The sequence below is a fragment of the Sceloporus occidentalis genome, unplaced genomic scaffold (genome assembly GCF_023333645.1).
Source record: "Sceloporus occidentalis isolate IW3139 unplaced genomic scaffold, rSceOcc1.0.p SCAF_4, whole genome shotgun sequence".
In the NCBI taxonomy this organism is placed as follows: Eukaryota; Metazoa; Chordata; class Lepidosauria; order Squamata; family Phrynosomatidae; genus Sceloporus; species Sceloporus occidentalis.
In genome coordinates this window covers 28,505,803-28,530,788 of record NW_028316984.1, presented here as the reverse complement: position 1 = coordinate 28,530,788, position 24,986 = coordinate 28,505,803, and the positions used below count along the sequence as shown (strand labels likewise).

General features: G+C 39.4%; 1 protein-coding gene across 6 annotated transcripts in view; it reads left to right on the top strand.

Annotated features, from left to right (window-relative positions):
* Positions 1-24,986, top strand: part of GLS (glutaminase) — a 103,612-nt gene that overhangs the window by 71,982 nt on the left and 6,644 nt on the right. For 4 of the 6 annotated variants that reach the window (XM_089519577.1, XM_089519575.1, XM_089519580.1 and 1 more), the window contains 4 exons: positions 598-774; positions 1,809-1,940; positions 2,903-2,995; positions 23,175-23,236. In XM_089519577.1, the coding sequence (XP_089375703.1) occupies positions 598-774; positions 1,809-1,940; positions 2,903-2,995; positions 23,175-23,236 (464 nt within the window). Of the gene's footprint in view, positions 1-597; positions 775-1,808; positions 1,941-2,902; positions 2,996-4,879; positions 8,653-23,174; positions 23,237-24,986 lie in introns of those variants that run through there. The other 2 variants (XM_089519579.1, XM_089519578.1) reach the window with 2 other exon arrangements.

Genomic DNA, 24,986 nt, shown 5'->3' with positions numbered 1-24,986 from the left:
GTGAAGACTAGGAGGAAAAGGAGAAAGTGTTGTTGGCCCCAGAGAGCCTTTCCTCCCTTCGGGTTTGTGCCAATGTCTGTGGCTCAGATCAGGGGCTGGCAGAGGAATTAGGCCAAGAGGGTGTTGGCAGCACCGCAGGTGCCATTAATCACCATGTCTCTTTGTTTGTTTATTTTGCAAATTTTTTTTCATTCAGTGGTTGTTTCAAATTGTGGATCCAGGATCCGCAGACACAGAGGGCCAACTGTATTGCACTAAGTCTGGAGAGAATCTCATCCTTCAGCAGACTAGGAAAGTGTATATTGAGAAATTGAATTATAATACTGTTGTCCGTCTTATTAAAATACTAGTCCACCATCAATCAGTCTGAGCATCTGTCATACACTCAACCAGATAAGGCTCTCTCCCCTAATCTGCTGGCAAGATAATTTTTATGCTAGTCTAATATTTGTTCATTGAGTGATACAGTTGGATATATCTGTATCTGATCTGTACAAAGATACAGATATAGCTATATTTGATTTTACCTACATAATGTCTTGCCTGTGTACAATAGTTTTTAAAATTGTTCTGTTTTATTCTTTTTTTCCCCTTAAGCTTTGCTCCATAGAAGTGACTTGTGAATCAGCCAGTGTTATGGCAGCAACACTGGCTAATGGAGGTTTTTGCCCAATCACTGGTGAGAGGGTACTGAGTCCTGAAGCTGTTCGGAACACTCTGAGTTTAATGCACTCCTGTGGCATGTATGACTTTTCAGGACAGTTTGCTTTTCATGTAAGTGCTTTTCTCAACTAGTATTTGCTAAAGAGATTTGGAAAAAAAGAAATATCGGGTCAGCTGATAGTCACTTTGTAGAACAGCAGATTTGTACTAAAAAGGATTGTTACAGTTGGCAAATGAGCTGTAACTGGTAAAAACCAGAACTAGTGGGTTTCTGAAGATGGAATTGGATTCATGTCTTCCTAAGTTAAGTTGTGTGAGTCTGCATGAGTCTACGCTGGAAGGTGGTCCTTGGTGCTGTATGATTGCCAATTATCAGGTTTTCAGGGATAACAAAATGTTCTGTGTCAGCATTTCCCAAATGGTGAAACAGTTGAAGAACCAGATAACTTTGGGTTCAACTGCTGGTCAGAGACCTCCTTTGCACTGATGCTGGTGAAAAAAGAGAGTGAGCCTTAAGCTTCCCTTTCTCATAAACATGCCTTCACTCCCTATTTGATCTGGTTGTCTTCATTTTTTTAAGTTTATGGACATTTCTTCTTCCAAAGGACCTATTTGGTTGTTGTTGATGATGTTGTTGTTGTGTGCCTTCAAGTCATTTCTGATTTATGGCAACATTAAGGCAAACTTATTTTTCTTGGCAACTTTCTTCAAGGGGGTTTGCATTGCCATCTTCTGAGGCTGAGGCAATGTGATTTGCCCAAGGTTGTCACCCGGTGTGTTTACACAGCCAAATTGGGATTTGAACCCTGCTCTCCAGTGCTCAATCCACTACACCATGATGGCTACTAAAAGTTAAAATGATAATGAACCCATCTTGATATTAATTGTACATGTTTGGGTACATTAGGAAAATGCAGTGCACTTTGTACATTCAAAGACCCTTGTTTACACCTCAATTCATAATTCATTTCACTAATTAAAGTGTAGGAAAAGACCTGATGTTTCAGGGGGGCTGGCACAGCAGTATGAGTGCTGACTTCTTGACAATAGGACTTACTGCTATTGCAGATGGCTAATGAATTACTGATTTCTATATTTTTAAAGCATTTTTAATTGGAACATTAATGTTCTTCCATTTAATATAGGTTGGTCTTCCTGCAAAATCAGGAGTTGCTGGTGGCATTCTCTTGGTTGTTCCTAATGTTATGGGCATGATGTGCTGGTCACCTCCTCTGGACAAGATGGGCAATAGTGTTAAAGGGATACACTTTTGTCATGTAAGTGCAGCTTTTCACTTGAATATATTCTTATTTGATCAGTCATTTGCTAGTTTGCATCAGAATTAGTTGTACTCCTGGATCCACATCTACCTAGAATATGGCCATTTCTGCTTGAATTTATATGAGAAAAATTTATTTAAAATGCTCATTTACAATGTTGCAAGGTATTAGAAAATGAGATCTGGCAAAACATTAACAGATTCACCCACACTTGTTAATTAGGGGCTAAACCCAGAATGGAACCCAAGTGTTCAGAGCTTCAAGAAGTTTGCTAAATCCTCCTCTGTCTTAGATAATTTCAATGCTAATTTTTGTTTAAACAATCTGCCTTCCTAATAACTAGCAAACAAGTTTTCAATGTTATATAACAGAAGTGGGCAGTCTCAGTGGATCAGAAGACCACAAATACTGCTTATTGATGTTGGGATGTCCCTCCCTAAATAGCAGTTAAACAGAAAAGCCCATCTCTAAGAGGCCTCTGGAGGCATAGTATTAGTTTTCTCAGACAGTTTTTGTTGCTTTCTTTTTTAATCGGGGGGGGGGGGGGGGCTTGTAGGACTAGGTATCCTTAATAACTCAACTGCATGCAGCCTGTGGGCTGAAAGATTCTCACCCGTTAATTGTTAAAACAAAAATGGCATTAAAGCTGAAGCCAGCTAGCATTACAAAGAGGTGGTGTTTTCAGGTGGGAAAAGCGTACAGAAAGTGCATTCACCTATTTTTAGCTCAACTCTAAAACTATTGTTGGTTGTATTGGCTGCCCAAAAATATAGTTGTTTTGCTTTTTGTCTCCTGTGAATCCGAGGTGTAATTGACACCAGTTTTAGAATTTTCTTGTGCAATTCAGAGTTCCAAGGAGATTTTCCAATGGGTTTACATGCTGCAATCATATACTTGCAAGGTTGAAACATAGTAACTTGAAATTGTGTTGTTGTTTTTTGTGTATGTCCCAATTGCAGGAACTTGTGTCTTTGTGCAATTTCCATAATTATGATAACTTGAGGCACTTTGCAAAAAAGCTTGATCCTCGCAGAGAAGGCGGTGATCAGCGGGTAAGTTGTTGTTATTTCATGACATTGAAGTGAAATGTGTATGCTAAGCTTCTCTTTTTCCATATAAGACTGCTCAGCAACATGTAGTGTATCAATATATGGAGGTCTGAGTGTTGAAATGCAATTCATATGAAATCTGTAGTGCCTGGAACTTCATATCAGTTGCTGAATGTGGTCACTGATTGCTGTTCTGCCTGCTTTCCTAATAGTAATTTGGCAGTATAACAGTTAGGAGTTTTCTCTCTTTTATGTAACGATTGCTGGTTTTGGTCTATTTCTACTCAACTGGGAACAATTCGTATATCACATAGGCCCAATTAATATGAGCAAAATTGTTCTGTTTATTTATTCTAGTCTTGAAGCATAAGGTGTTTTCTTTGTAGATATGCTAAGAAGCCTTTCACAGAATAGAGAACTTAAAATTTAAAGTGACATCTCCTTCTAAAAATACAGTGAAATTTACAGAATTTTGCTCATCACAACTTGGGTTCACAATTTGGGGAAGAAGGAAACTCCCAAAGCGTGGAACTGTCTTCTGTCTCTGTTTTTTTCTGTCTGTGTTAAGAATTACTAGAATATTTAGTAAAAAGAATGGAAAGTTGCTAGTTAGTGTATTTCTTTTGACTACAGTCCTGTTAGTTCTCAAAGTGGCGCACACATTCATAAGTGTAGCTTTGAGGCATGTATGTTTTCTTTGGATGAGGTGCAGAAGACTGTTCTCTAGCCCTTTACGCCATCTTTCCCAGCATCTGTCAAGCCCTGGGGAGCTGTCGCTGCTGCTGCTTATTATTGATGGCGAAGAGAGAGAAAGGAATGCAGGTCAGACAGTGAAGATGTGGTTGGTCTGGCTTCAACGGGAAGGAAAAGGAAGATGCACTCCATTTATGGGTGCTATTTCATTTCTTCTTCTCTCTGAGTTCAGGCCACCAGCTTCTTGTCTGAATTGCCTCTTTCTCCCACCCATCCCCACTGGTAAGCAGCAGGAATCTCTCCAGAGGCCTTATAGTACTGGGGCAGGACACTGAACTGTACAGGAAGAATGTTAGACTCCCCCTGCTCCATGTAAGGTCTCAGCCAGAGAGTGCTCTGGGGAGTCCATATTCTGGTGGGTATAGAGCAGGAGCCCATGCCTTGTGTCTGGCTTGAGTAGCCACATCACAGTTGGCGGAAAGGTGTTCCCCACCCCTTCCTTCCTTCCTTCCTTCCTCCCAGTTAACCTGTATGGTGCTGTAGCTCTGTATGGGATTGGGGGAAATTCCATCTCTTCTCACTGGGTCTTCATTTGGAATTGGTATAGATAGTGGTGGTTTGCTGATTTGACCCTGTGAGATGAAGTTGCTCCAGTATTTTAGCGATGCAGGAGACCCTATCCCTTCCTTTACAACCTTAATATTGGAAAGTGAGCACATAACACCATGAGATTGTGGGAACAATCCCTGGCCACCTGGAGCACCAAAGTTGGGTAGAAATGTAGAGCTTGCCTCACGTGACATCATGTGACAATCTCTACACTTTTTCCCAACTTTGGTGTTCCAAGTGGCCAGGGATTGTGAAATGTGAAAGTCTTTTCTGTGAGGAAAGGAGCCTCACCAACCCTAGTTTGGTATGAAAGCTTATATGTTACCATCAGAACGCTACCAACCTATTCTACTGTGATTTACCTTGTTTGGGAGAATAGTCCTCGCCCCCCCCCCCCCCATCCAAATTACAAAAATCCTTTCATTCTGTTTTAAAACCTAAAACTTGATTACTGAACCAGCTTAGGAGGGAAAGGAGGGGTGATACTTGACCACCAACAAAATCTAATTGCTAAATATCAATTATGATAGAATGTTTCTTTTCACCAGTAATCTAATAAATAATGTATGTTGCTTGAACAACTAGCCTGCCTTTGGACCATGGGACTATGAGAGTCTTCAGCACGAACTTGCATTAAAAGAGACTGTGTGGAAAAAAGTGTCACCTGAGTCAAATGAGGACATCTCCACCACTGTAGTGTATAGAATGGAAGGCCGGGGAGAGCAAAACTAAAGCCAAGGTTTCAGAGAGGTTGTTTCGTCTTAAGTTTCAGAGAGGTTGTTTCGTCTTTAAACATGATCGAGGTTTTCTAGATCACAGAGTTCCAAATATTAAAGCTTTGTTCTTATATTTTCAGTGTTTTTTAAATACTGCTAGAGATACCAACATTAATATCTAATTTTTATACCAATTGCTTTAATTGCTTTTTTCAGAAAGCAGGTTGAAACAAAACTTGAAAATGTATGTTGTTTAAACTTGCAATTACATCATGCTTAAGGAATGGATTTGAAAGGGAAATTTAATGTGGGGAGATTGTGGAAAAATGCAAATACAGATAGTTTAAACTATTAACAGAGAAAATGGGAACAGTAGGTACAGGAAGATTTAATTGTCAAATCATATATTTTTATAAGTGTGGGTATATCTTACTGTTGTCAGGATGTCCTGGGGTGTTAACACGTAATAACCCCTTTTTGGATATAGTTTTTCCCATGAACTGTGAGCTTCTGATTATGGAAGCAAGTTCGTTTGTTTTCAGTATAATCAATGGCAATTATCCAACTTCTGCAACACAGATAAACTGAAAACAAATCAAGTTGACCAGAATTTTGAATAAAAAATTGTATACCAGTATGTAAAAGCTTACCTTAAACATGCTTTAAAATATTCATGTACCACAGTATAGTAGAGTGTTAGTAGTAAGAACATGTAAATCTTCTAACAACAACATATTAGAAAAGTCTGCTTATATTGAGCCTTTAAATATGACCGCAGTAATTGTCCAGACACAAGGTTGAGATACAGCTCCATATATGTCCTTTCTAATGTTAATTGAAAGCTTCCTATTTGCAAGATTGCCCTGTTAATATGGGGAGGGAAAGGGTGACAAATTGATCTTTATTTAGTCAGCTTCTAGTCAGAAATCAGGGAGGGAGTAATAAGCCAAAGGTTTGCTACAACCGCTTGGAAAGATTGTCGCAAAAGCTTACACGTTATTACTACTTTTTTAAAAAGGCAGTTTGTTACTTCTTATCCTGAACAGTGATTAACCCAACTTGTTGGTAATGTCTTGCAAACTGCACAAATACAAAAATAGTGTAAAATTCTCCAAAGTGACCCAACCCAACATTTTAAACTAGTAAATGCATGTTACTAGCTGCACTTTAAAAGGCTAATGACATTATTAGTTATTACACTCTTTTCAAAATAATGATATTGCTCCCTTATTACCACCAAAAATAGTGTGTTGCAAGTAAAGTTGTTGCTTGTAATGTGTTAGCTTAATCTGTTCATGATGAGACGATCTTGAGGAAGAATTGTGAAAAGAAACATGCTGTCTGAACCTAGTATAAATAAGGATTTCTAAATTGGTAGTGTTTGGTTGTTCTCCTGTGCTGAGACAGATGAACTTCAACAAAAGATAAAACTGGGGTCATACCAAGTATAGGATGTGCTTTTAAAGTCTTTGTGGGAAAACGGAGCAGAGGTTAAAAAAAAAGTCCCATGCAAAAAGCCCCCCAGCAGCTCTGGAATCAGTGCAGCTGTAGGGAAAGAGAAACCAGGAGAGTATGGACAGTCATACAGTTGAAAAGGAAAGAGCTGGGCTGCAAGTTTCTTCCCATTCAGGATGGTATGACTGCCTTTAAAGAAAGACAGTGCACCAGAATAGTTGTGTGAGCTAAGCAGTTTGATTATATTTCACCTGTGTTGCCTCAGGTAACTTGGTATTCATTTATTTCTGTGCTTAATTTAAAATCTTAGTAATAACTTTTAAAGCTGAGTAAGGAATATGAGGTTCTCCTCATGTAAGACTGTAGCTCCCATCTGCTCTAGCCTGAGTGGGAGATTGTTGTTCATAAACACCTGGAGGGCCACATCTTCCATATCTGTTGATTTAAAGCCATGAATAATTCAGAACCAGGTTGTTTAGTTACACCTGCCCAGAACCAAAGAACAGATTTTGGACTCCAGCCATCTGGTCTGATTCAGTTGTAATTCAGATTGGTGGTTATCAGAACAATCTTTAGTCATAGTTGTACATTTATGGTATTCTGTTCCTTGAAAGGTCCACTTGACCCTTTTCTTGAAGCTTTTAAGCAGCCTGTAAGGCCATTTTAAAAATCCCATTAAGCTTTTTACTGATTTTGCTGCTGGCCTCCCTGCATGTGATATTATTGGATGCTGTTTTTAATGTGTGTGCTCATTTGTTTTTATTTTACACTTTCATTTGGGGGAACCGTGGGCTAGACACATTCAGTAACAGTAATTCTATCCTCCTTGCACTGGTTGGGGTGGTTTCTCCCTGGGGAGAGATCAGAAGTCCACCTTGGCCTTGTGCATGCCCCCATTTTCCTGCATATTTATTCTCTCAGGTTTCCTTAAGGGCTTCTGCCTCAGGCGTTGGGAAGTATGAACCTACACAAGACCTACATGGAGGATGGCTTATGGAAGACCATGAAACAGTTAATCTGTGTGACGTGGAAACTGATGCTAAAAGGATGGGTTTCAGCTAGATTGAAATATAGATTGGGATGGAGGCAGTGGACTCCTCCTGATACAATAGCTCCCTTGCTACTTTCCTGAAGCAGTTGGCTTCAGCTGTTACCTTCAAAATATTATGCATCTCTGAAGCATTTGACATACGCAGTTTGGTGTCCTTGCTGTGCATTGGTTAAGCCTCCTGTGACTAACTTCATTATGTTAAAATCTAAAGAAAATTGAACATTTGCCTGGACTAACATAGTGCCTGGGGCAAAAGGGACACCTCAGATATTTCAAGACTAAGAGTTTCCAAGCATGTGGCATAATTGTCTTGACATAATTGTCTTGACTTAAGCACTATTTGTGTGAGCAGCTGTTTGTGCAGAAGAAAGAAGCTTGTAATGTGAATGAGTATTCTAGTCTATGTAGGTTTATATTTACATTAAAGCCAATTAAAACAAGAACGTCTTCAAACTTGATGTATGAAAATGTTCTGTATGACCCTAGGAAATATGATGTGAGCTCCAGTCTAGCCAGCATGATAATATAGCACAGTGGCTGAATTCCAGTGAAATCTGTGGTGAGCAAGACCAAAACATGGTATCAAATACTGACAGAGTACTATTGGGCCCATACAGACATGCTAAAATAAAACTGCCTTGGGTCACTTTGGAGGTATGCTGTTTAAATGATGCATGTGTCCTAAGAGGCCAGAAGCCTTGCCAAAGCTCTGGTCTCATCCTTAGGACTGAAGGGTGGCTTTGGCATGGCTTCTGGCCTCTTAGGACGCATGTATCATTTAAACAGCATGCCTCCAAAGTGACCCAAAGCAGCTTCATTTTGGCCTGTCTGTACGGGCCCATTATTAACTATTTTTTGTCTAAATACTCTTAATGCTTAGTAGACATTCGTGTTTACAGCAATAACAGATCTTGATATTCAAGCATTTTATTTTGTCGTATTTCTTTTTTCTTTATTATCATTAATGCGTCTTTAGAAATGTAAATGCTTTTAAACTTTGTTTTAGCATGTGTTGTATGCTTTCTCTTAGTTACAGTGATTTGTCATGTGTTTTCATTTTTCATTTGCATTGTATGTTATTTATGTATCTTCAACCCATATACTTTTGTATCATAATAAATTTTATTTTACGCTGATCAACTTGTATTTTGGTCCTTTTCATATGCAACTCAAATCATGATTTGAAGCTAGGAATGAAAAATAGCCACCTAATACTATGTGTTTAAGCTGAAATTTAAAAAAAAAATGAAATATTCTGAATAAACCATTCATTTCCATATAAGCTCACTTACTAATTTTTGGTTACATCCTGAATTACAATTTTTATTCTGTATCAAATAATTGATTTTAGTTGTGCTTTTTGCTATTTTTCCCAGTTTTCCTTTTTGGTGTAGTATTTTGGGACTTACTAGTTTAATACAAAGAACTACATTTTGTGTTCTGTCTACATTTAACCCATGTTTGGATACTAAGAAAAGCAGGTAAATTAACAAAAGAGAAGGACAGCTCTTGTCTAACCCCGCTACATTGGAAGAATGAAAGAAGACATATGATGGTCCAAAAAACTTTATTTTTTTTATTAAACCCAACACATTTTGATCACCAATTGACCATCTTCAGGGATGATCCTGAAGTTGCAGTCTGCACTCTATACAAGTAGACATTTGATTATTCTTGGGCTTTTTTAAAAAAATAAAAGTTTTGGACCACCGTATGTATAGTACATGGGACTTTGTCTCCTTTCATTCTTTCACAGTGAATATATATGTTTTTCAGTATTGTCATATTCTTCATGTGAAAAATAGCCTTCTAAAAAGTTGTCCATTGACACTCTCCACCATTTAGCAACCAGGAAAAATGGGGTTCCGGATCATGTAGAAAGCTCCATAAATGGAATAGGTTCTCTTAATCACAAAAGCATTCTTTGTGTTAGGTGTTTCATATCAGAGGGTTAGAGCTGGAATACTTTCCTTGGCTGCTTGCTCTTGCCTACTCAATATCTGAAAAGGGATTTAGTCCTTTTTACTCCATTACATATACCCCACTGGGTTACCTGAAAAATCAGTGCTGGTGTTCTGACTGATCCCTTATAAAGTCTGAAGTAGGGTAGGCCTTTGAGAAGGGGTCTTTTGATGGACACAGTTGATTCATTCCACCCCCTACAGATCAGAGAAAAATACCTCACTTGCACTCACTGGGCACTTTGGATCCAAGCCTGTGAACTAATGCCTATAGCATACAGTTGTGAACTTAAACAAGCATTCACTTGGGCAGATATTACAGGCTGTGCTCTGTCCTTTTTAGGCAAAAACAACACAGATGTTTTATTTGCTTGTTTGTTTCTGTTTTTATTGAAGCAGCTCTTTGACAAAGTTGCCTCTCTTTAGCATTGAGCAAAAAAGTCCTTAAAATCATCCTTGGTGTTTCAATGTGTCCATGTGTGTTCATATATTTCTTTATGCCTTGACCTTCAAGCCCATTCAAAAGGTTTGGTCCCACTGAAGTCCCCCTGAAATCAGTGGCTTCCGTTAGTTAAAACCATGGATTTCAACTAGATTCAGACATGAGTCATTACTTTGGAATTTATATTTTAATTTTTGTAGCTTTTAGTTCACTTTAATGGGCTTATTAATTGTGGCTAACATCTGGGTGGAAAGTTCACAGAATAGAATAGAAGCTTAGACAAAGAAAACAACAGGAAGAAAATAACATACACTTTTCTTGTATATATATTCAAACACAATCCCCATGACCTTGATTTTGAAGTTGACTTCATAATTATGAGGTTTGTCCAAAAATGTTTATGGATAAAAGATTTTGATTTTTTTTAACCGCCCAAGCTAGTAACGTTCATGCACATCTGCTGTACCCCAATTCTTGGGCCCCCAGGTCAACTCCAACTTATGGTGACCCTATCCTAGGGTTTTCTTGGCAGTATTTATTCCAAGGAAATTTGCCAATGCCTTCCTCTGAGACTGAGAGAGTGTGACTTGCTCAAGGTCACCCATTAGGTTTCCATGACTGAGCTGGGATTTGAACCCCCATCTCCCAAATTCCTATTCCAACATTCAAACCATCACAGCATGCTGGCTTGTGCCCATATTTTTTGCTTTGTCCCCTGGGAATGGTATGACTAGCAGGAAGTATGGCACTTTTTGAAGCCTTTTCCTCAAGCCAGTTGTAACTGAGAGCAAGAGATGAGCTTTGCTGCATGTGGAAGATAGCAGCTACAAAAAGATTTTCAAATGAAACTGGTCCAGAACACCAAGAACACTCATCACAGAAAAAACTGCTTAGTCTTGTGGGTTCTGTCTGATTATGTGGTTTGCAAGAATCTCTCAGAGGTTTCATGGGAAACAGAGGCTTTCTTATTAAACACCTTTCTCCCATACTTGCTTACAAAACAGCTGTCTTGGGATATTTAGCCAGGAATGGTTCAGGACATTTTGCTGCCTGAGGGAAAGAGACAACTTGTTAAGTGAATGCTACTTCAACTCAGGTGATGGGAGATCAGGTCTGTCATCCCCTGTGAAGGCAGCAAGCTAGCTTAGGGGGTTCAGAGCTGGCTACGTAGCACACAGCAATGTCTCTGAACACTTGCTGGCCACCTCCTAGCATCTGCTGCCTGAGACCACCGTCTCACAGTACTTAATGTACATCAGCCCAGCTCCTAGCTTACTGAATAGTGATGACATGTGTCCAGCATGACAGCATCTTGATTTTCCATTACAAGCCAGGGAACAATTTTGGGGACAAATGACACACAATGAGTAGTACAACTGACAATTATAAATTTGACCAAACTTCTATTACAAGTGAATTAAACATCACTGCAACAGCTAATGAAGAACTTTTGCAACATCATTTTATAGACGGGACGAACAACTTCCAGGATTGGTCCCCTGGTATCTGTAGAACCAAACCCTCAATCCTGTTGTCACCTGGCTTACAGGGGGCACATTCAGTGTTTAAACTTGTTCAACTGGTTTTTTTAAAAATTCATGAGTAGCCAGTTTGTTTGTTAATTTAACCTTCTATTAATAGAAGGCATAGTTGGCATAAACAGATGATCCTATAAACAAAATTATTACTTCTTTTTGACTCAGTTATGTGCTGGTAAGTTATATCTAGCTGTTGGATTAAATACAGCCAGATGTCCTACAAACTAGTTTAAGCATAGGAAGATTGAATGTTTAGAGGGGGGAAAATCAATTGTTTGACATCTGGCTGTCATAATTTTTTCTGTCCTACGAAAATCTACCAAATCTTTCTAGCAATAATTGCTTTTCAAGCATATGTTTTCTATTATGATCTTCCTTACACTTCTCTATTGATGTGCCATCAAAGTTCCACAGCCTTCTCTTCCAAGATGCTACAAAGCTACTCCAGATCTCATTCTCTCTAAATAAACCTTTTCTTCCCTTTTTCTTCTTATTTCTTATAAGAAAAATACTCCTGAAATCATCTTTCCATTTCTCTGTTTTATTTATTCTTCTGATACTTACTGAGAATCATGTAAAAACCATGATGTCTGCCTCTCAGTATTTAATGAGACCCTTATTCCTTCTCTTCATTAGAGTAAGAAGAGTCAGAGCAAGAAGAACAAAAGAGAAGACACCTAAAATACACATTTTATTTTCTTGTTTTTTTAGGTACTGCATGACATGGAGAATCCTCTGAAACCAACAGTGAATCCTGGACATCCTGTTTTGTTTGCATGTCACCCACTGGTTTTTTTTAAGCAATGGGGAAACCATGGTTTGGTTGTCAGTTTTGAAACTTGGACTCTGTACCATGGCTTCTAATCACAATCCCACCTTCATCGTTTGGGCAAATCATAGTTTTCCATTACATTTACACAAAGTAAAGTACAATCTGGGTGAACCATAGTCATAGAGTACCAGTTTTTGAAATAGGCTTCCAGTCATGGTTTTGCAGCATAATGTGGTTTGCACAAACTCATAATTTGGTTGACCTGGACAGGTTTGCTTGGGGGAGGGAATATGTAAGCCTGCAGCAAGCCTATCATAGGGTTTTCTTTTGTTCTTCCTCTTAAAATGTCTTCAGAAGAGGTTTGTTCTTCCTCGGTCTGAAAAAAATGAGACACCCAGTGGGTTCCAGTCTGAGTGAGGATTGAACCCCAGGTCTGCTGGAATCCTAGTCCAACACTCAGACCACTGTGCTATGGTGGCTATAATACAGTTGATCATAACTGATGCTCAAACCATGATTTGGTTGTTTCTCTCAAACATAATTTTAAAAATCTCTGGTGTTTTCTCTTCCAGCTGTGAGATATTGGATGAACTTGGCTGAAAGCTCAAACACACTTAGAAGTGGTGTTCCTTCCATTCCTTTGCTAATGACAACTACTTTTCTCCTTTCCAGTGTAAACTTTAGAGCATACCTCTTGTCTAATGTCCTTTATCGCTGTCTGCCTATTGTGCGGTTTGGGCTTTTCTGGTCAAGACTTCTTATTTGTTAAAACAGATATGTCTTTCTTCTAGAAGTGCTTCTTATCTTAATACTTTGAAGTATATGTCCTTGATTCTTGTTAGAGGTTCAGCAACAACTCTTTGTATATATTGTCAGTGTAAATTTTTTTCACCCTTTATTCCTGGAACACTTTTCAGAAATTCCAGTTGGGGGATTATGGAACCTTTGTGTTTTTGTACCTGTCAAGTTATGGCGACCCCATGAATTCCATGGGGTTTCCTTTTGCTATTACCTTCCTCTGAAATGTAACCTATGGCACCTGGTATTCTCCCCTCAAAGTACTAACCAGGCTGATCCTGCTTACCTTCCAAGATCAGACAGGATTTGATGCTTTTAGGGTATTTAGGGTCTAGAGAATTTTTGGAGACCTCAAAATGAGCTTGAGCGGCTATGCATAGCCTGTGAGGTTGGACTTTCCCCAGCCCTGGTTTAGAATATAAACAGACCACATTATTTTGATCTGTAGAGAAGTTTAGGATGTGCAAATAAGATTATTGATTCTACTTTACTTACTTGAGTATCTGTCATAGAGTTTAAGATCTTTTCAGAAATCAAGGGGTCAGATATTCCATCCCATTAACTGTGCTGGCCACAGCGGATCAGGCTGCAGTCCAGAGTCCAGCATCCTTTCATGTTATGTAGTTAGAGCATTGTGATCCACTTTAGCTGCCTCCTGTGGGATCTTCCTGGGATTTGTAGTTTGGTTGGAGGCACCAGAGGAGGATTCTTTGGCTGCTGGTCCTAAAGGCCCCTCTTTCACCTGCCAATCTAGGTTTGCTTGGGATGCAGCCATAGCAGTTAAAGTGGAATCATAGTGCTATAAACTGTGTCATGGAGAGCCACAGGTTGCCCATACTTGTGTTAGGCTTAACTGATTGGCAACTCATGGAGTGACGGTTGGAACCTGCTTCCTACTTGGTCTGTTGTGATTTGTTTCCATTCTGTTTCTTATACTTTATTTGCAGAACCCTTCTTTAAAAGTTAGAGGCAAATTAGACCTCCCTATCACTTTTTTGGTATGGGGGGGGGGATGGGTTGGCTTCAGTTGCACAAAGAAGTGCCAGACGAGCATCATTTCAAGTTAATTCCGCATCTCTGCTTCCAAAATAAACTCCATTGAAGCAGCTTTACCAGTAAATGCATCAGCCAGCCTCCAAAAATAAAAGCTACACTAACCACATTGTCAAGTTAATGCCAGTGCGTTTGTAGGGAAGCAGAGGATTGACGCAAAGCAAGGGGAGGGGGGTGGCTACTAGCCTGCTGGAGGATCTTTGCTTGTGCTCCACCTAGAGGGCAAAATATGTGCTGAAACCCTGGAAATTAATCCTGAGTTAAACAATTTTGATGATATTGAGATTACTTAGTGTTTGCGTGCTTCAACATGACACAAGTGGCCCTTCTCATGGTTGGATCTTGGATTCCAGATTATTGAGGTGGCTTACGCTGGTATGATGCGACCTGAGAGAGAGACTGAGATTGAAAGAAAGAGAGGTGACAGATTGATAGAATGGTACGTAGCTGCACCAAAATTAATTTAACTGTCCCTGTCTGAAACAAGGGGTGGATCTTACTGTGTTCTTTCCTGCCTCTGCTTGAACTTGCCCATTTATTCTGATGTGTAAGTGATCTCTAGATCTGAGCTGATTTTAACGTTTCTAGTCCGTTAGATTACTGGTGCTTTCCTCCTGTGAAACTTCACGGGTAACAAGCATTTCAATAACATATTCCAATTTCAGACTTGTACACCCCTGACTGTTCCACGTGGTTGATGTAGTGGTGGCCTTTTAAAGAGTTTTTGCTGTTCTAGGGTGGACTGGCCATTTTGTCTGAGCACTGAAGGTTCCTGGTGGGGTTTGACTTACTTCCCACTGCAGGCTCTTTCAAGGTTGGGCTGTAAATCAGGGAAAGTGTTTTGTTGCAGCTCAGATCAGTACACTTCAGAGACATGCAGTGGTGTGCTTTGGGGTGTGATTTCCAATTCCATGTATAAAATATGCCTAATTGTGAGCAGGAAGTACTTCTAATGTCCTTCCCTATAAAAATGCCATATAGATTATAATTTTTGCAATTATGTCATCACTGCCCTTGGTGTATATTTGACAGGCATCTGTGGAGTGGGGGAAAATGTTGTGATTCAACCTGTAGTAGGATACTGTACCAGGATCACTAGGGACATTTCACCTCAGACAGAGCAGGCTCTATTTTTTGCGTATCAGCGTTAATCCCCCTTTGAGCTGGATTAACAAGGGCATATCCTGTTAACAATAGGTGCAAAGGCTCTGCAAGGACAACAGCTGTTGCTGTGCTCTGCTTTTGGAAACTTGCCCTCAATAGCATTCAGGCGCAGGAAGATCATATGGCAGCCTGTGATCTGGCCTATGTGTTTAATATGTCGACATGATTAGGACCTATCTGAAATCAAAGATTACTTCTTGAAAGTCATCCGAATGAAGAGGAAATAGTAGATTCCACTTCCTTGCTAACAAATTTCTTTTGAGTGGTGGTCAATAGAGCGAAATGCTCTTACAGCCTTACCCAACCTGGCACAGAATCCAAATGTGTTGGAGAACAGGTTTCATCACACCCACAGTTCAACTAGCCAGGAAGATGGGAGTTGCAAGTCATCTCATCTGGAGAGCCTGCCAGATTGGGGGGAAAGCATATGCCATAATGGTGCTCTCCAAATTATGGATCCCTTGTGGAAGGCATCCATTTCATTTGGGAGAGTCATCTGGAACAACAGACATCAAGATAATTTCATCAGAGCCATGCAAAGCCCATCCATGTGTTCTGTTTGCACCAGCAAGTAAGGCAGTGTGCTGTATATTCTATGTCTGCAAGAATCAGGAAGTGAGATAAATTCACTATACTGCTGCTGTGGTGGACTTTGACGACTTATGTGTGTGTATACATAGCAACTGGGAGGGAAAATGTGTTTTCTAAATGAAAAAAAAACTACTAACTGCAGCCAAGAACTCTTCTGCACAAGCTTCATTCTTCTGGCAAATCACACAACTACCCAGGAGAGACTTTTTGCACCTGGGGACTTGAGTGATTGCCAGGTCATTCACAGATTTCCCTGATGAATGAACAGAGATGGGTTGGGGACAGGGCAGCTACAGGTCAGAGGCGGCAGTGTGTGATGAGTATCAGTATCGTGGTTTAAGAGCCATAATGAGTAATGTTGTAATTGGAAGTTAGAAAGCATTTATCTTGGGACTTTTAGCCAAGTTTGTTGGAGAGATGAACCCTATAGTAAATTCTGACTACCCTTCTAAGATCCAGAGATGCCTTCCAGGTAGCATTCAACTGTGTTTGACAGAAGGAAGAGGTTAATTTCAAACAACAGCCCCTGCCCTGAACACCCCCACACTGATATAAAAAAATCAAAGCAATTTTGTGGGTGATGGTAGCCACTGCTTTGGTTCTTTGCGGGGACTGTATTCAGTTGGTTTTTCAATAATGTGAGGTTGGGGAGCTCATCTGTGCTGGTCAATAAAATGCACAGATCTGGTATTGCCGTCTGTCTCTGAAAAGTAGTCTAATCATAATGTAGGTATCATATACAAAGCATGCACACTTTTCAGTTCGGCTGAAATTCTCAACTCTCTCCTTATTAGGGATTTCTACACACTTTCTTTTTTCTGATCCCTCTACAAAAGTTACCTCTGGAGTGAAAAATCTTTGGCTTAGCCCATTAGTCTTCCTTAAGTGAAGACTAATTTCTTATTTCTGATCTGTTAGTTAAACATGTATCCAACACCTTTCCCTTTAGGAGTCAAGGCAGTGTACATGGCTTCTCTTTTCCCCACCACAACTCTGTAGGGTAGATCAGGCTGAGGGTGACCAAGTGACTACTCCAAGGCTACCCAGTGAGTTTCATGGCTCATTGAGGACTTTAGGCAGCAGTTCATTGCTCTAACCACTGCACTATATGCAGCTTCTGTTCCTGCTAGAGGATTATGAACAATTTGGCGGGATATCATTTGGCCCACTTATTAGAGATCCAAGTGCTTAATTTCTAATTAAATTTAAAGGGAAGTAAAGTCCTCATTGAGTTGTGAAAGTCACTGGGTAGCCTTGGACCATTTTTTCTACTGTATATTCTCATTTATAAGTCTAGAAACAATGTAAGTACTGTACTTTAACTCTCATATATGGAGCCATCCCCTTTCTCTGAATAAAAGGAAAAAGCTTAGTCTATCCTGGGAGCACCAAAAAGAAGCATGGATCCCCTCTACTCTCTTATCCATCCAGCCTTTAGGATGAACACAAAGAGTTATTCCTGCCAGAATTAGAAAATTAGAAAGAAAGTTTTTTGGCATTTTCCTTTGCACGATCCTTTACATCTTTTGTTAAATGCCCCTAAGTTTTACCTTCAACTTATCCATGGTCAAATCAAAACCCACAATTTTGGCCTCAAAACCTGCCCTCGACTTTAACATGAGGTCGACTTATAGTCGAGTATATACGGTAATTAAATCCAAGTATTTTCTAGGAAAAAATGCAAGTTTTGGAAAAATTTAAATGAATGCAATATTATAACACCATTTACAGGTTGAAATTCACTTTCTTTCTTTAGAAACAACAACTTACCAAGAGTAGGCCCATTGAATCAATTGGGTTTAAGTATGTGTTGACTCACCATTTAACAATTGATTCAGTGTGTCTATCTTAGGGTCAGTGTGTCTAAACCACAGGATTCAGCCATCATGTGTAACTTGAGTCAGCATAAAAACGTATCATGTTTGAGAAATGAAAGGTACAGTTTATTCAGGAGATAAATTACAAAATGAATTTAATTTTTAAAACATTATTGTTACAGTTGGAGCAACAAGGTCGTCAACTGTAGGGGATGCTTGAACTATAAAGAACATCTCTGATTTTGCCCATTTATGAGGAGCAAATCAAAAAAAGCCCAACAATATTTTAGAAACAAGAAGCTACTACCAGTAAAACAAACACATGATTTTGTCTCTGTCAGTCCTCCACATTGCCAGGTCAAAATAAAGCACTCATTCCCATAATGAAATTGAGAAAAGGATACCAAGACCAGGGACTACAATGATGTGAGACACTACATCATCTTAAACTATTTCATGTTGCATAGTTTTTTGTCACATCTTTAGGCACATTAGTCGTCACCAAAATATGCAGTAAGGCATGACATTCACTCCTTTACGGAGATTCCTCGGCGGGTTGGATGATGCTGTGGATTTAAGCCTTGGATAACATCCCATTTTGGTAATGATGTGGCTTTCATCCAAGTTATGATACAACTAGGTTTTTTACCTGAGGGATGCTGAGAGTTGTACTCCCCGATTTCATTTTTCCTTTAGCAGTCACTCTAATTTTATTCACCTCAGTAAAATGTGATTGATTGCAACTTGTGGCTGTTACATTCTTGAGCCTAAGACAGTGCCTCATGAGCTAAACCCCTGGTTCTCCTCACTCAGTATTGTCAAGAAGAAATGTCAACAACTTCTGAGGATTTCTGATGGGAGCTTTTCTCCGCTCTGTTGGGATCCCCAGGATTGAACAGGAGATGTTTTCTTGTAAAGAATGTGTTTTGCCGCTGAGTGGTGACCTTTCTCCATTTAAAAATGAACTGACAGGTCTCCTATAGAGGACAGAATTTTAAAATAAGGATCTTTTGTTCTTGGCTCATGCCTCCTCAGTTTTTAAGCAATCCATCTAGGACTCTAAAGCCATTATCTTGCTAGTGAGTTATACAAGCATCAGACTACCTTTCATCTGTGTACAGTGGGCCCTTGGTATCTGCTGAGGTTTTGTTCCAGGATACCAAAATCCATGGATGCTCAACTCCCATTAAATACAATGGTGTAGTAAAATGCTTTATATGAAATGGCAAAATCAAGGTTTGCTTTTGGGAATATATATATGAGCCACGGATAGTTGAATCAATGGATACAGAAGGCCAACTGTATATCTTTGTTTGGTCATAATGGAAGTTGATTTTCCACCTTTAACTAAGATCAAGTTATCCCTAAGACTCACAGCTTTGCTGTGATGGCCCAGCTGAATACCCCATAGTCAGACACAGCCCAGTGCCATCATCCCCCCAAACCCCCAGTGGATCTCCTCAGAAGAAGATGATAATGATTATTATTGTTGTTGTTGTTACTATTATTATTATTTATATCCTGCCTGCTCCGACTAGGACCCAGGCGACTGATGTTAGTCTGTATACAGTTATGGAACCATAGCCGGATGCTTCTCTGATCCCTCCACCCTGTTTCCCATGAGTCATGGGATGGCTATTGGGGGGGGGGGGGGCATCACAGCAAAACTATGAGTCCTGGAGGAGGTGTGTGGGCAACTGTAGTAGTATTCCACCTGTGGGACTCGTACACCATGCTGGACAATGTAGGATCTCAGCCTAAGAGTCACTGGATTGCCTTACTCTGAATAAATTATGTTCTTATCTTCTGATATTCATAGAGTTTTCTCATTGTCTCCAACACAGACATGATCCCCACGCTCACTACTGTTCCTCTGATATTCATAGAGTTTTGCAGTTAGCACTATGGAGAACCAACACATGTAATGGGAAGGTGTGAACAGACACTGTAGAGATACTGTGGGTTGTCCTAGCAGCACAAAATGAGGCATTTTGGGAAAAGAGCAGGAGGAGTTGAGCATTTCCTCACCTTCTGCTGTTACTCTGGTCAAAATTCTAACCCAGTCACTGTTTTAACATGGTAAGAGAAAGCTGGGAATCCAGTTATGGTTCTTGCCACACCACATTAATTTTAGTTGTAATTATTTTTCTGTCCATTCCTCATGATTTGGTCAGTATTGTTGGATTACCAGTAGGTGATGGAGCTGTGAAGGCTATGTTATAATTTAGGACATTAATTTGGAGCCATTTGTGTTCATTGGGTCTGATTCTAGTTCTGTACCTGCTGGGTCTCTGATTTTCTCTCTGTTTTTATGTATCGAAGACAATGACTGGCTTTTTACAAGTCTCTGGGAGGAGGTCAGGAATGACATTTAGTTTCATAATGTACTCAGACAGAAATAACATCTTGGATCTTGCACCATTTTTGGCAGACTTTTTTTAATCCTTTCTAGAGCATTTGTTTGTTTGTTTGTTTGTTTTGCTTTTCTGTTGTACTTCATCAACTAACCATTGGATAGGAGGGGAAAGTATAATGAATTAATATCTAAATTTGAGCTGGCTTTGTATATTTTTCTTCACGTAGCTTTAACTCATCTCGGCTGCTCCCTTGACACCTTTGGCCTCTTTCCTTCTACACCTTGTCTTCCCTCTTCCCACTCTCCTTTTGAAGACCCATCTGTTGCCTTCTCAGAATATATAGATTTTTTTTTTAAATGGCAAGTATAAATTCCATGGCAACAATTTATCTTGTGTGCAGAAGCAGGGAATGGCTGGAAACACTGGACCCTTGTGAATTCACAGTTGTCTTGGTTCTCACATTACTCTGCCAATTTCATTTTACAGCCTTTGTATCGAAGCAAAATGGTCAAGGACCCTTTATCTCTTGTCCACCAAGAGCAAGGAAAGAGGACACATTCTTGCAAATGCCTCTTTTATCACGTTCACATTTTGTAACATCCTACATCTTTGCTGAACTGCATGGCCCTTGCGATCCTTTCCGGCTCTACAATTCTTTGATTCTGGTTGTTGGTTTATAATTCTGTTTGCTGGACATAGGAAGAAAAGAGGCCACAAATATTAGCCACTGTGCAAGACATTTGTTTTCCTTATTACTGACCCAGTCCACCTTATTGGAAAGATGGGTTTGCAGCTCAAATTTTATTTTATAGAAGTACAACTGATCACATAAGTTTGCCCAAGCTTAGGCAATGTAATCTATATATGTAACCATATATAGGCACACAAGGGTCTGTCTTCCATTGCATCTTACTATAAATTCACAGAGTTGCTTAATGAGAATTCTGGCTGCACCTGAAACCTCCAGAAATGCAGCATCACTGTTCGGAGATCTTGTATTCTGCAGTGGCCAATATTTGTTTGTTTGTCTGTCATCTTTCTCCTGGTGTGGGACTCAAGGTGACCTAACAACGGATTGAAATTGTTAAAATCAATTATAATGGTAAAAAGGAATTTAAAAAAACGAACACATGGGTTGAAATAGCATTTAGTTACAAAGCAATTTAAAAGCATTTAAAACATAACCAAGAAAAAAGTACAGCATGCCCCCATTAAAAAAAAAACCTTAACACACAGTTAATGCTCAGAAGCCAGTTTAAAGTCTTTGCTTTCCAGCAAAGGAGAGCCAAGTGAGGTTTAAAATATATAAGATCTAAGTCTAATTGTTAATTACCATTAGAGCAGACCTGTTGAATCCATGGGGACTTGGAAATTCAGTACTTATGAATGCTCTGCTAAATCAGTCAGTTTATTAATTTGGACTAACACTTGGAGTTTTCCCTCACATTGTTTTCAGAAGTACGTCTGGAAAGACAGATGAGCATTGCCTCTGAAGATCACTTTGTATAACTATGCAGTGACAACTCATGTCTCTCTACTCTCTGTACAATTTACCTTGAGGGTGTCATGGATCCAATTTTGTCCCAGTTTTATTCTTTGATTTAGTACAGTTGGCCTTCTATATCCACAGATTCTTTATCCATGGATTCAAGCATTCAGAGCTTGAAAATATTTTTAAAATATATAAATTCCAAAGAGCAAACCTTGATTTTGCCATTTTATATGAGAAACCATTCTATGCCATGGTATATAATGGGACTTGAACACAGGGAGTCCTGGAACCAAACCCCAGCAGATACCAAGGGTCCAACATAAAATGAATGGTGGATATGATTCCTCCTTTACTCTGAGGGTTTCCTCCATACACACAGCCCACCCCAAGGTTGGTGGCTCCCATGGAATAGCAGAGGAACGGTGCAGGGTATGCAGTAGAAAAGAAGAAACCATGAAAACTGTCCCCTTCACGTTTCCACTCAAAAACTTCCATGGGACAGAAGAGTCTTCCTTCCATGAAGGAAGGAACACAAATGGAAACAGTCAACTTATATGGAGGCTGATGTTTGGAATCATCAATAGGAGACTATTTGTTGTAAACAAAGAATGTATAAGGTTGAACTACATGTTTGGGAAAGAGAATAGATAGAGTATTAAGCCAAAGGCTGCATGATTAAAAGAAAGGGCAAGGAATGTAGAAGGAAAAGAAAACCCTGAAGGGTGTCTGTCTGTAGGCGAGAAGCAACAGAGCAGACAAATACAGGCTGCATCTGCACTGCAGAAATAATCCAGTTTGATACTACTTTAACTGCTCAGCACTTTGGAATATTGGGAATTTTAGTTTGTTGAGGCACCAGAGCTCTCTGACAGCGAAGGCAAAATAATCCCACAAAACTACAAATCCCAGAATTCCATAGCATTGAGCCATTGCAATTAAAATAGTGTCAAGCTGGATTATTTCTGCAGCCAAAGAGGGAACATACTAGGGAGCCCTGACTACCTGTTTCTACTGCTGTAGTCCCCAAGCGATGGGCTATGGTCACTTGTGAAAGCGTGGATGCACAGTTTTCCGATTCCAGCAGGTACAGCCCTTTGTAGGGAGGTATGCAAACTATTTTTAAGTTCACATTAGATATACTATGCAAAGAGGCTCTCAAGCAATCTTGGCCTTGTGTTTATACAGTAGATGGGAGAACATTTGCCCAGAACGGCAGAAATAACTGCTAAGCCTAGAATGTGAAATAGCAAGAGCCTGAACACCTGGTACCTTCAGGTAAACCTCTTTTTCAAACATCACTTTTCATTCACCCATTACTTGTGGCATTTTTTAAAAGTGCGTAAGATGGCTGCAGCAAACGAAAAGCAATCCCACACCCACCAATCCTAAAATCCTACTCCGACTGGCACTCAAAATAGTTTCTCCCCATCTTGTTTGCTGTCTGTCTCCAGTGCCAACTTTGGGCCAGAACCAGCAGCTGAGTTGCTTTGAAATTATCCTGAGCTATCTGGAGTGTTACAGTTATATACACAAATGTAAGGTCATAGTCAGTGAGATAGACAGGAAGGTTTGGGGTGTCTCAGGGATGTTTCAGTCACTTTCAAGCTTTCCAGGACAAAGACGAAGGGAGGGAAATAACCCTATAAGTAATTTCTTTCCTTTTTTCTTTACAGGTGAAATCTGTAATAAATCTCTTGTTTGCTGCCTACACAGGTGATGTGTCTGCGCTGAGAAGGTAAAATCAATATAGCTGTGAAATGTTTGCTCCTTGTTGCAATGTAATGTGTGTATGTGTGTGTGCGTTTGTGTATGTGCATGTGCATGAGCAATACAATCTTATTTTCTCTTTAACCAATCAGTTTTAAGAGGCATCATACTGTAGCTCTTGTACTAAATTTGCACTGTATAGTTGGATTTGTAATTGTTCTTTTCTTTGCAGATAATTTTCTTCAAAATGTATTGTTTTAATCGTTGTAAATTGCCCTGAACTCATGGTTAAAATGTGATATATAAATGTTAGAAATGGCATATTTCCCAACTTCCTCAATGCAGATGTTCTGAATTGCCATTCCCACAGTTCCTTGACTTTGGGCATTCTGGGTTCAAGTTACTGTTTTCCAAACAGGATCTGGGTGCATCTACACTGTCAAAATAATGCAGTTTAACACCACTTTAGGTGATGTGGCTCCATCCTACAGAATCCGGGGATTTGTAGTTTTGTGAGGCAACAGCATTCTTTGGCAGAGAAGGCTAAAGAGCTTGTAAAACTACAAATCCCAGGATTCTGTAGGATGGATCTACAGCACTTAAAGTGCTGTCAATTTGAATTTTCTCTCTATATATATATCTATATTTATATCTATATTTTTATTAACAATATTAACAGTCACAGACATAACACAGTGTACCTTACACAAAAATAATACAAACATAACACAAACTATGAAAAACTACCTAATACTATATCTTTTAAAAAACAAACAGTGCTTCCTATCCTCCCCTTAGAGGTTTCTACTTGCAATATTCTTTTCTTTTAATTTCCGTATTAATAACCAGTCAATATCCCTCTATCTCAACGAATTATCTATGCTTCATTTACGATTAACCGCTATGAAGTAAGTTTATGTACCAATTTTATATCTTTTAAAAAAATCCTCCAAAAGATGATTTTATGTTCTTAAAGGTATCTTTCTACAACCTGTGAATGTTTAATAATTAGAACCTTTAATTTATTTTTACCACCATTTTTTTAAAAACTGTATTGAGTTTAGGTATTTTATCATCTCTCCCCAATCCTTTTCAATTTTTTCTATGGATTTTTAAATCCATAAATCCTGAAACTGAATTATTTCGACAGTGTAGATGCTCCTTTAGTTACTAAGTTATTTAGATACTAAATAACATTCCTGGCCTTGGTTTGCTGGTGGAAGAGTGCTGGACACATCCTTCTCCTTGTAATCGGATTGACAGTGGAACATGGGGTAATCTTAGTGAATACAAACAGTTGCAGTTCTGCAACTCTAGGTTATAAATGCATAACTGCAATAAAGATTATACCCAGGGCTAGCTGTCTTGGCCATGTAAGAAAGTAAAGTAACATCCAAAATCCACTATATGGTGATACCTTTATAGGGACAACCAAAATAAACAAAAAAGCTTGCAATATGTTTTGTGCAGTTTCGTTGTCCCAATAAAGGTATCACTGTTTAGTGGATTTGGGATGTGGATGTATTTACTCATAATGAAGCCTCCCTCAGTGTGCGTACTGCAGCCAGTGCCCTCCGTCCCTTTAGTTTCTGTTACTGTCCCCAGCATGGCCCAAGAAGAAGGGAAGGAAACCCCATGGGAGTCATTTCATCTCTGCGACATCTTTGAAATACAGAAGTGTTTGCAATGATAGTCAGACAGTCACATTTGACAACAACAACATCATTTCCCCCAAGCAACTCAGAACAGTATGGGATTATTCCATTTCTTTCTTGCAA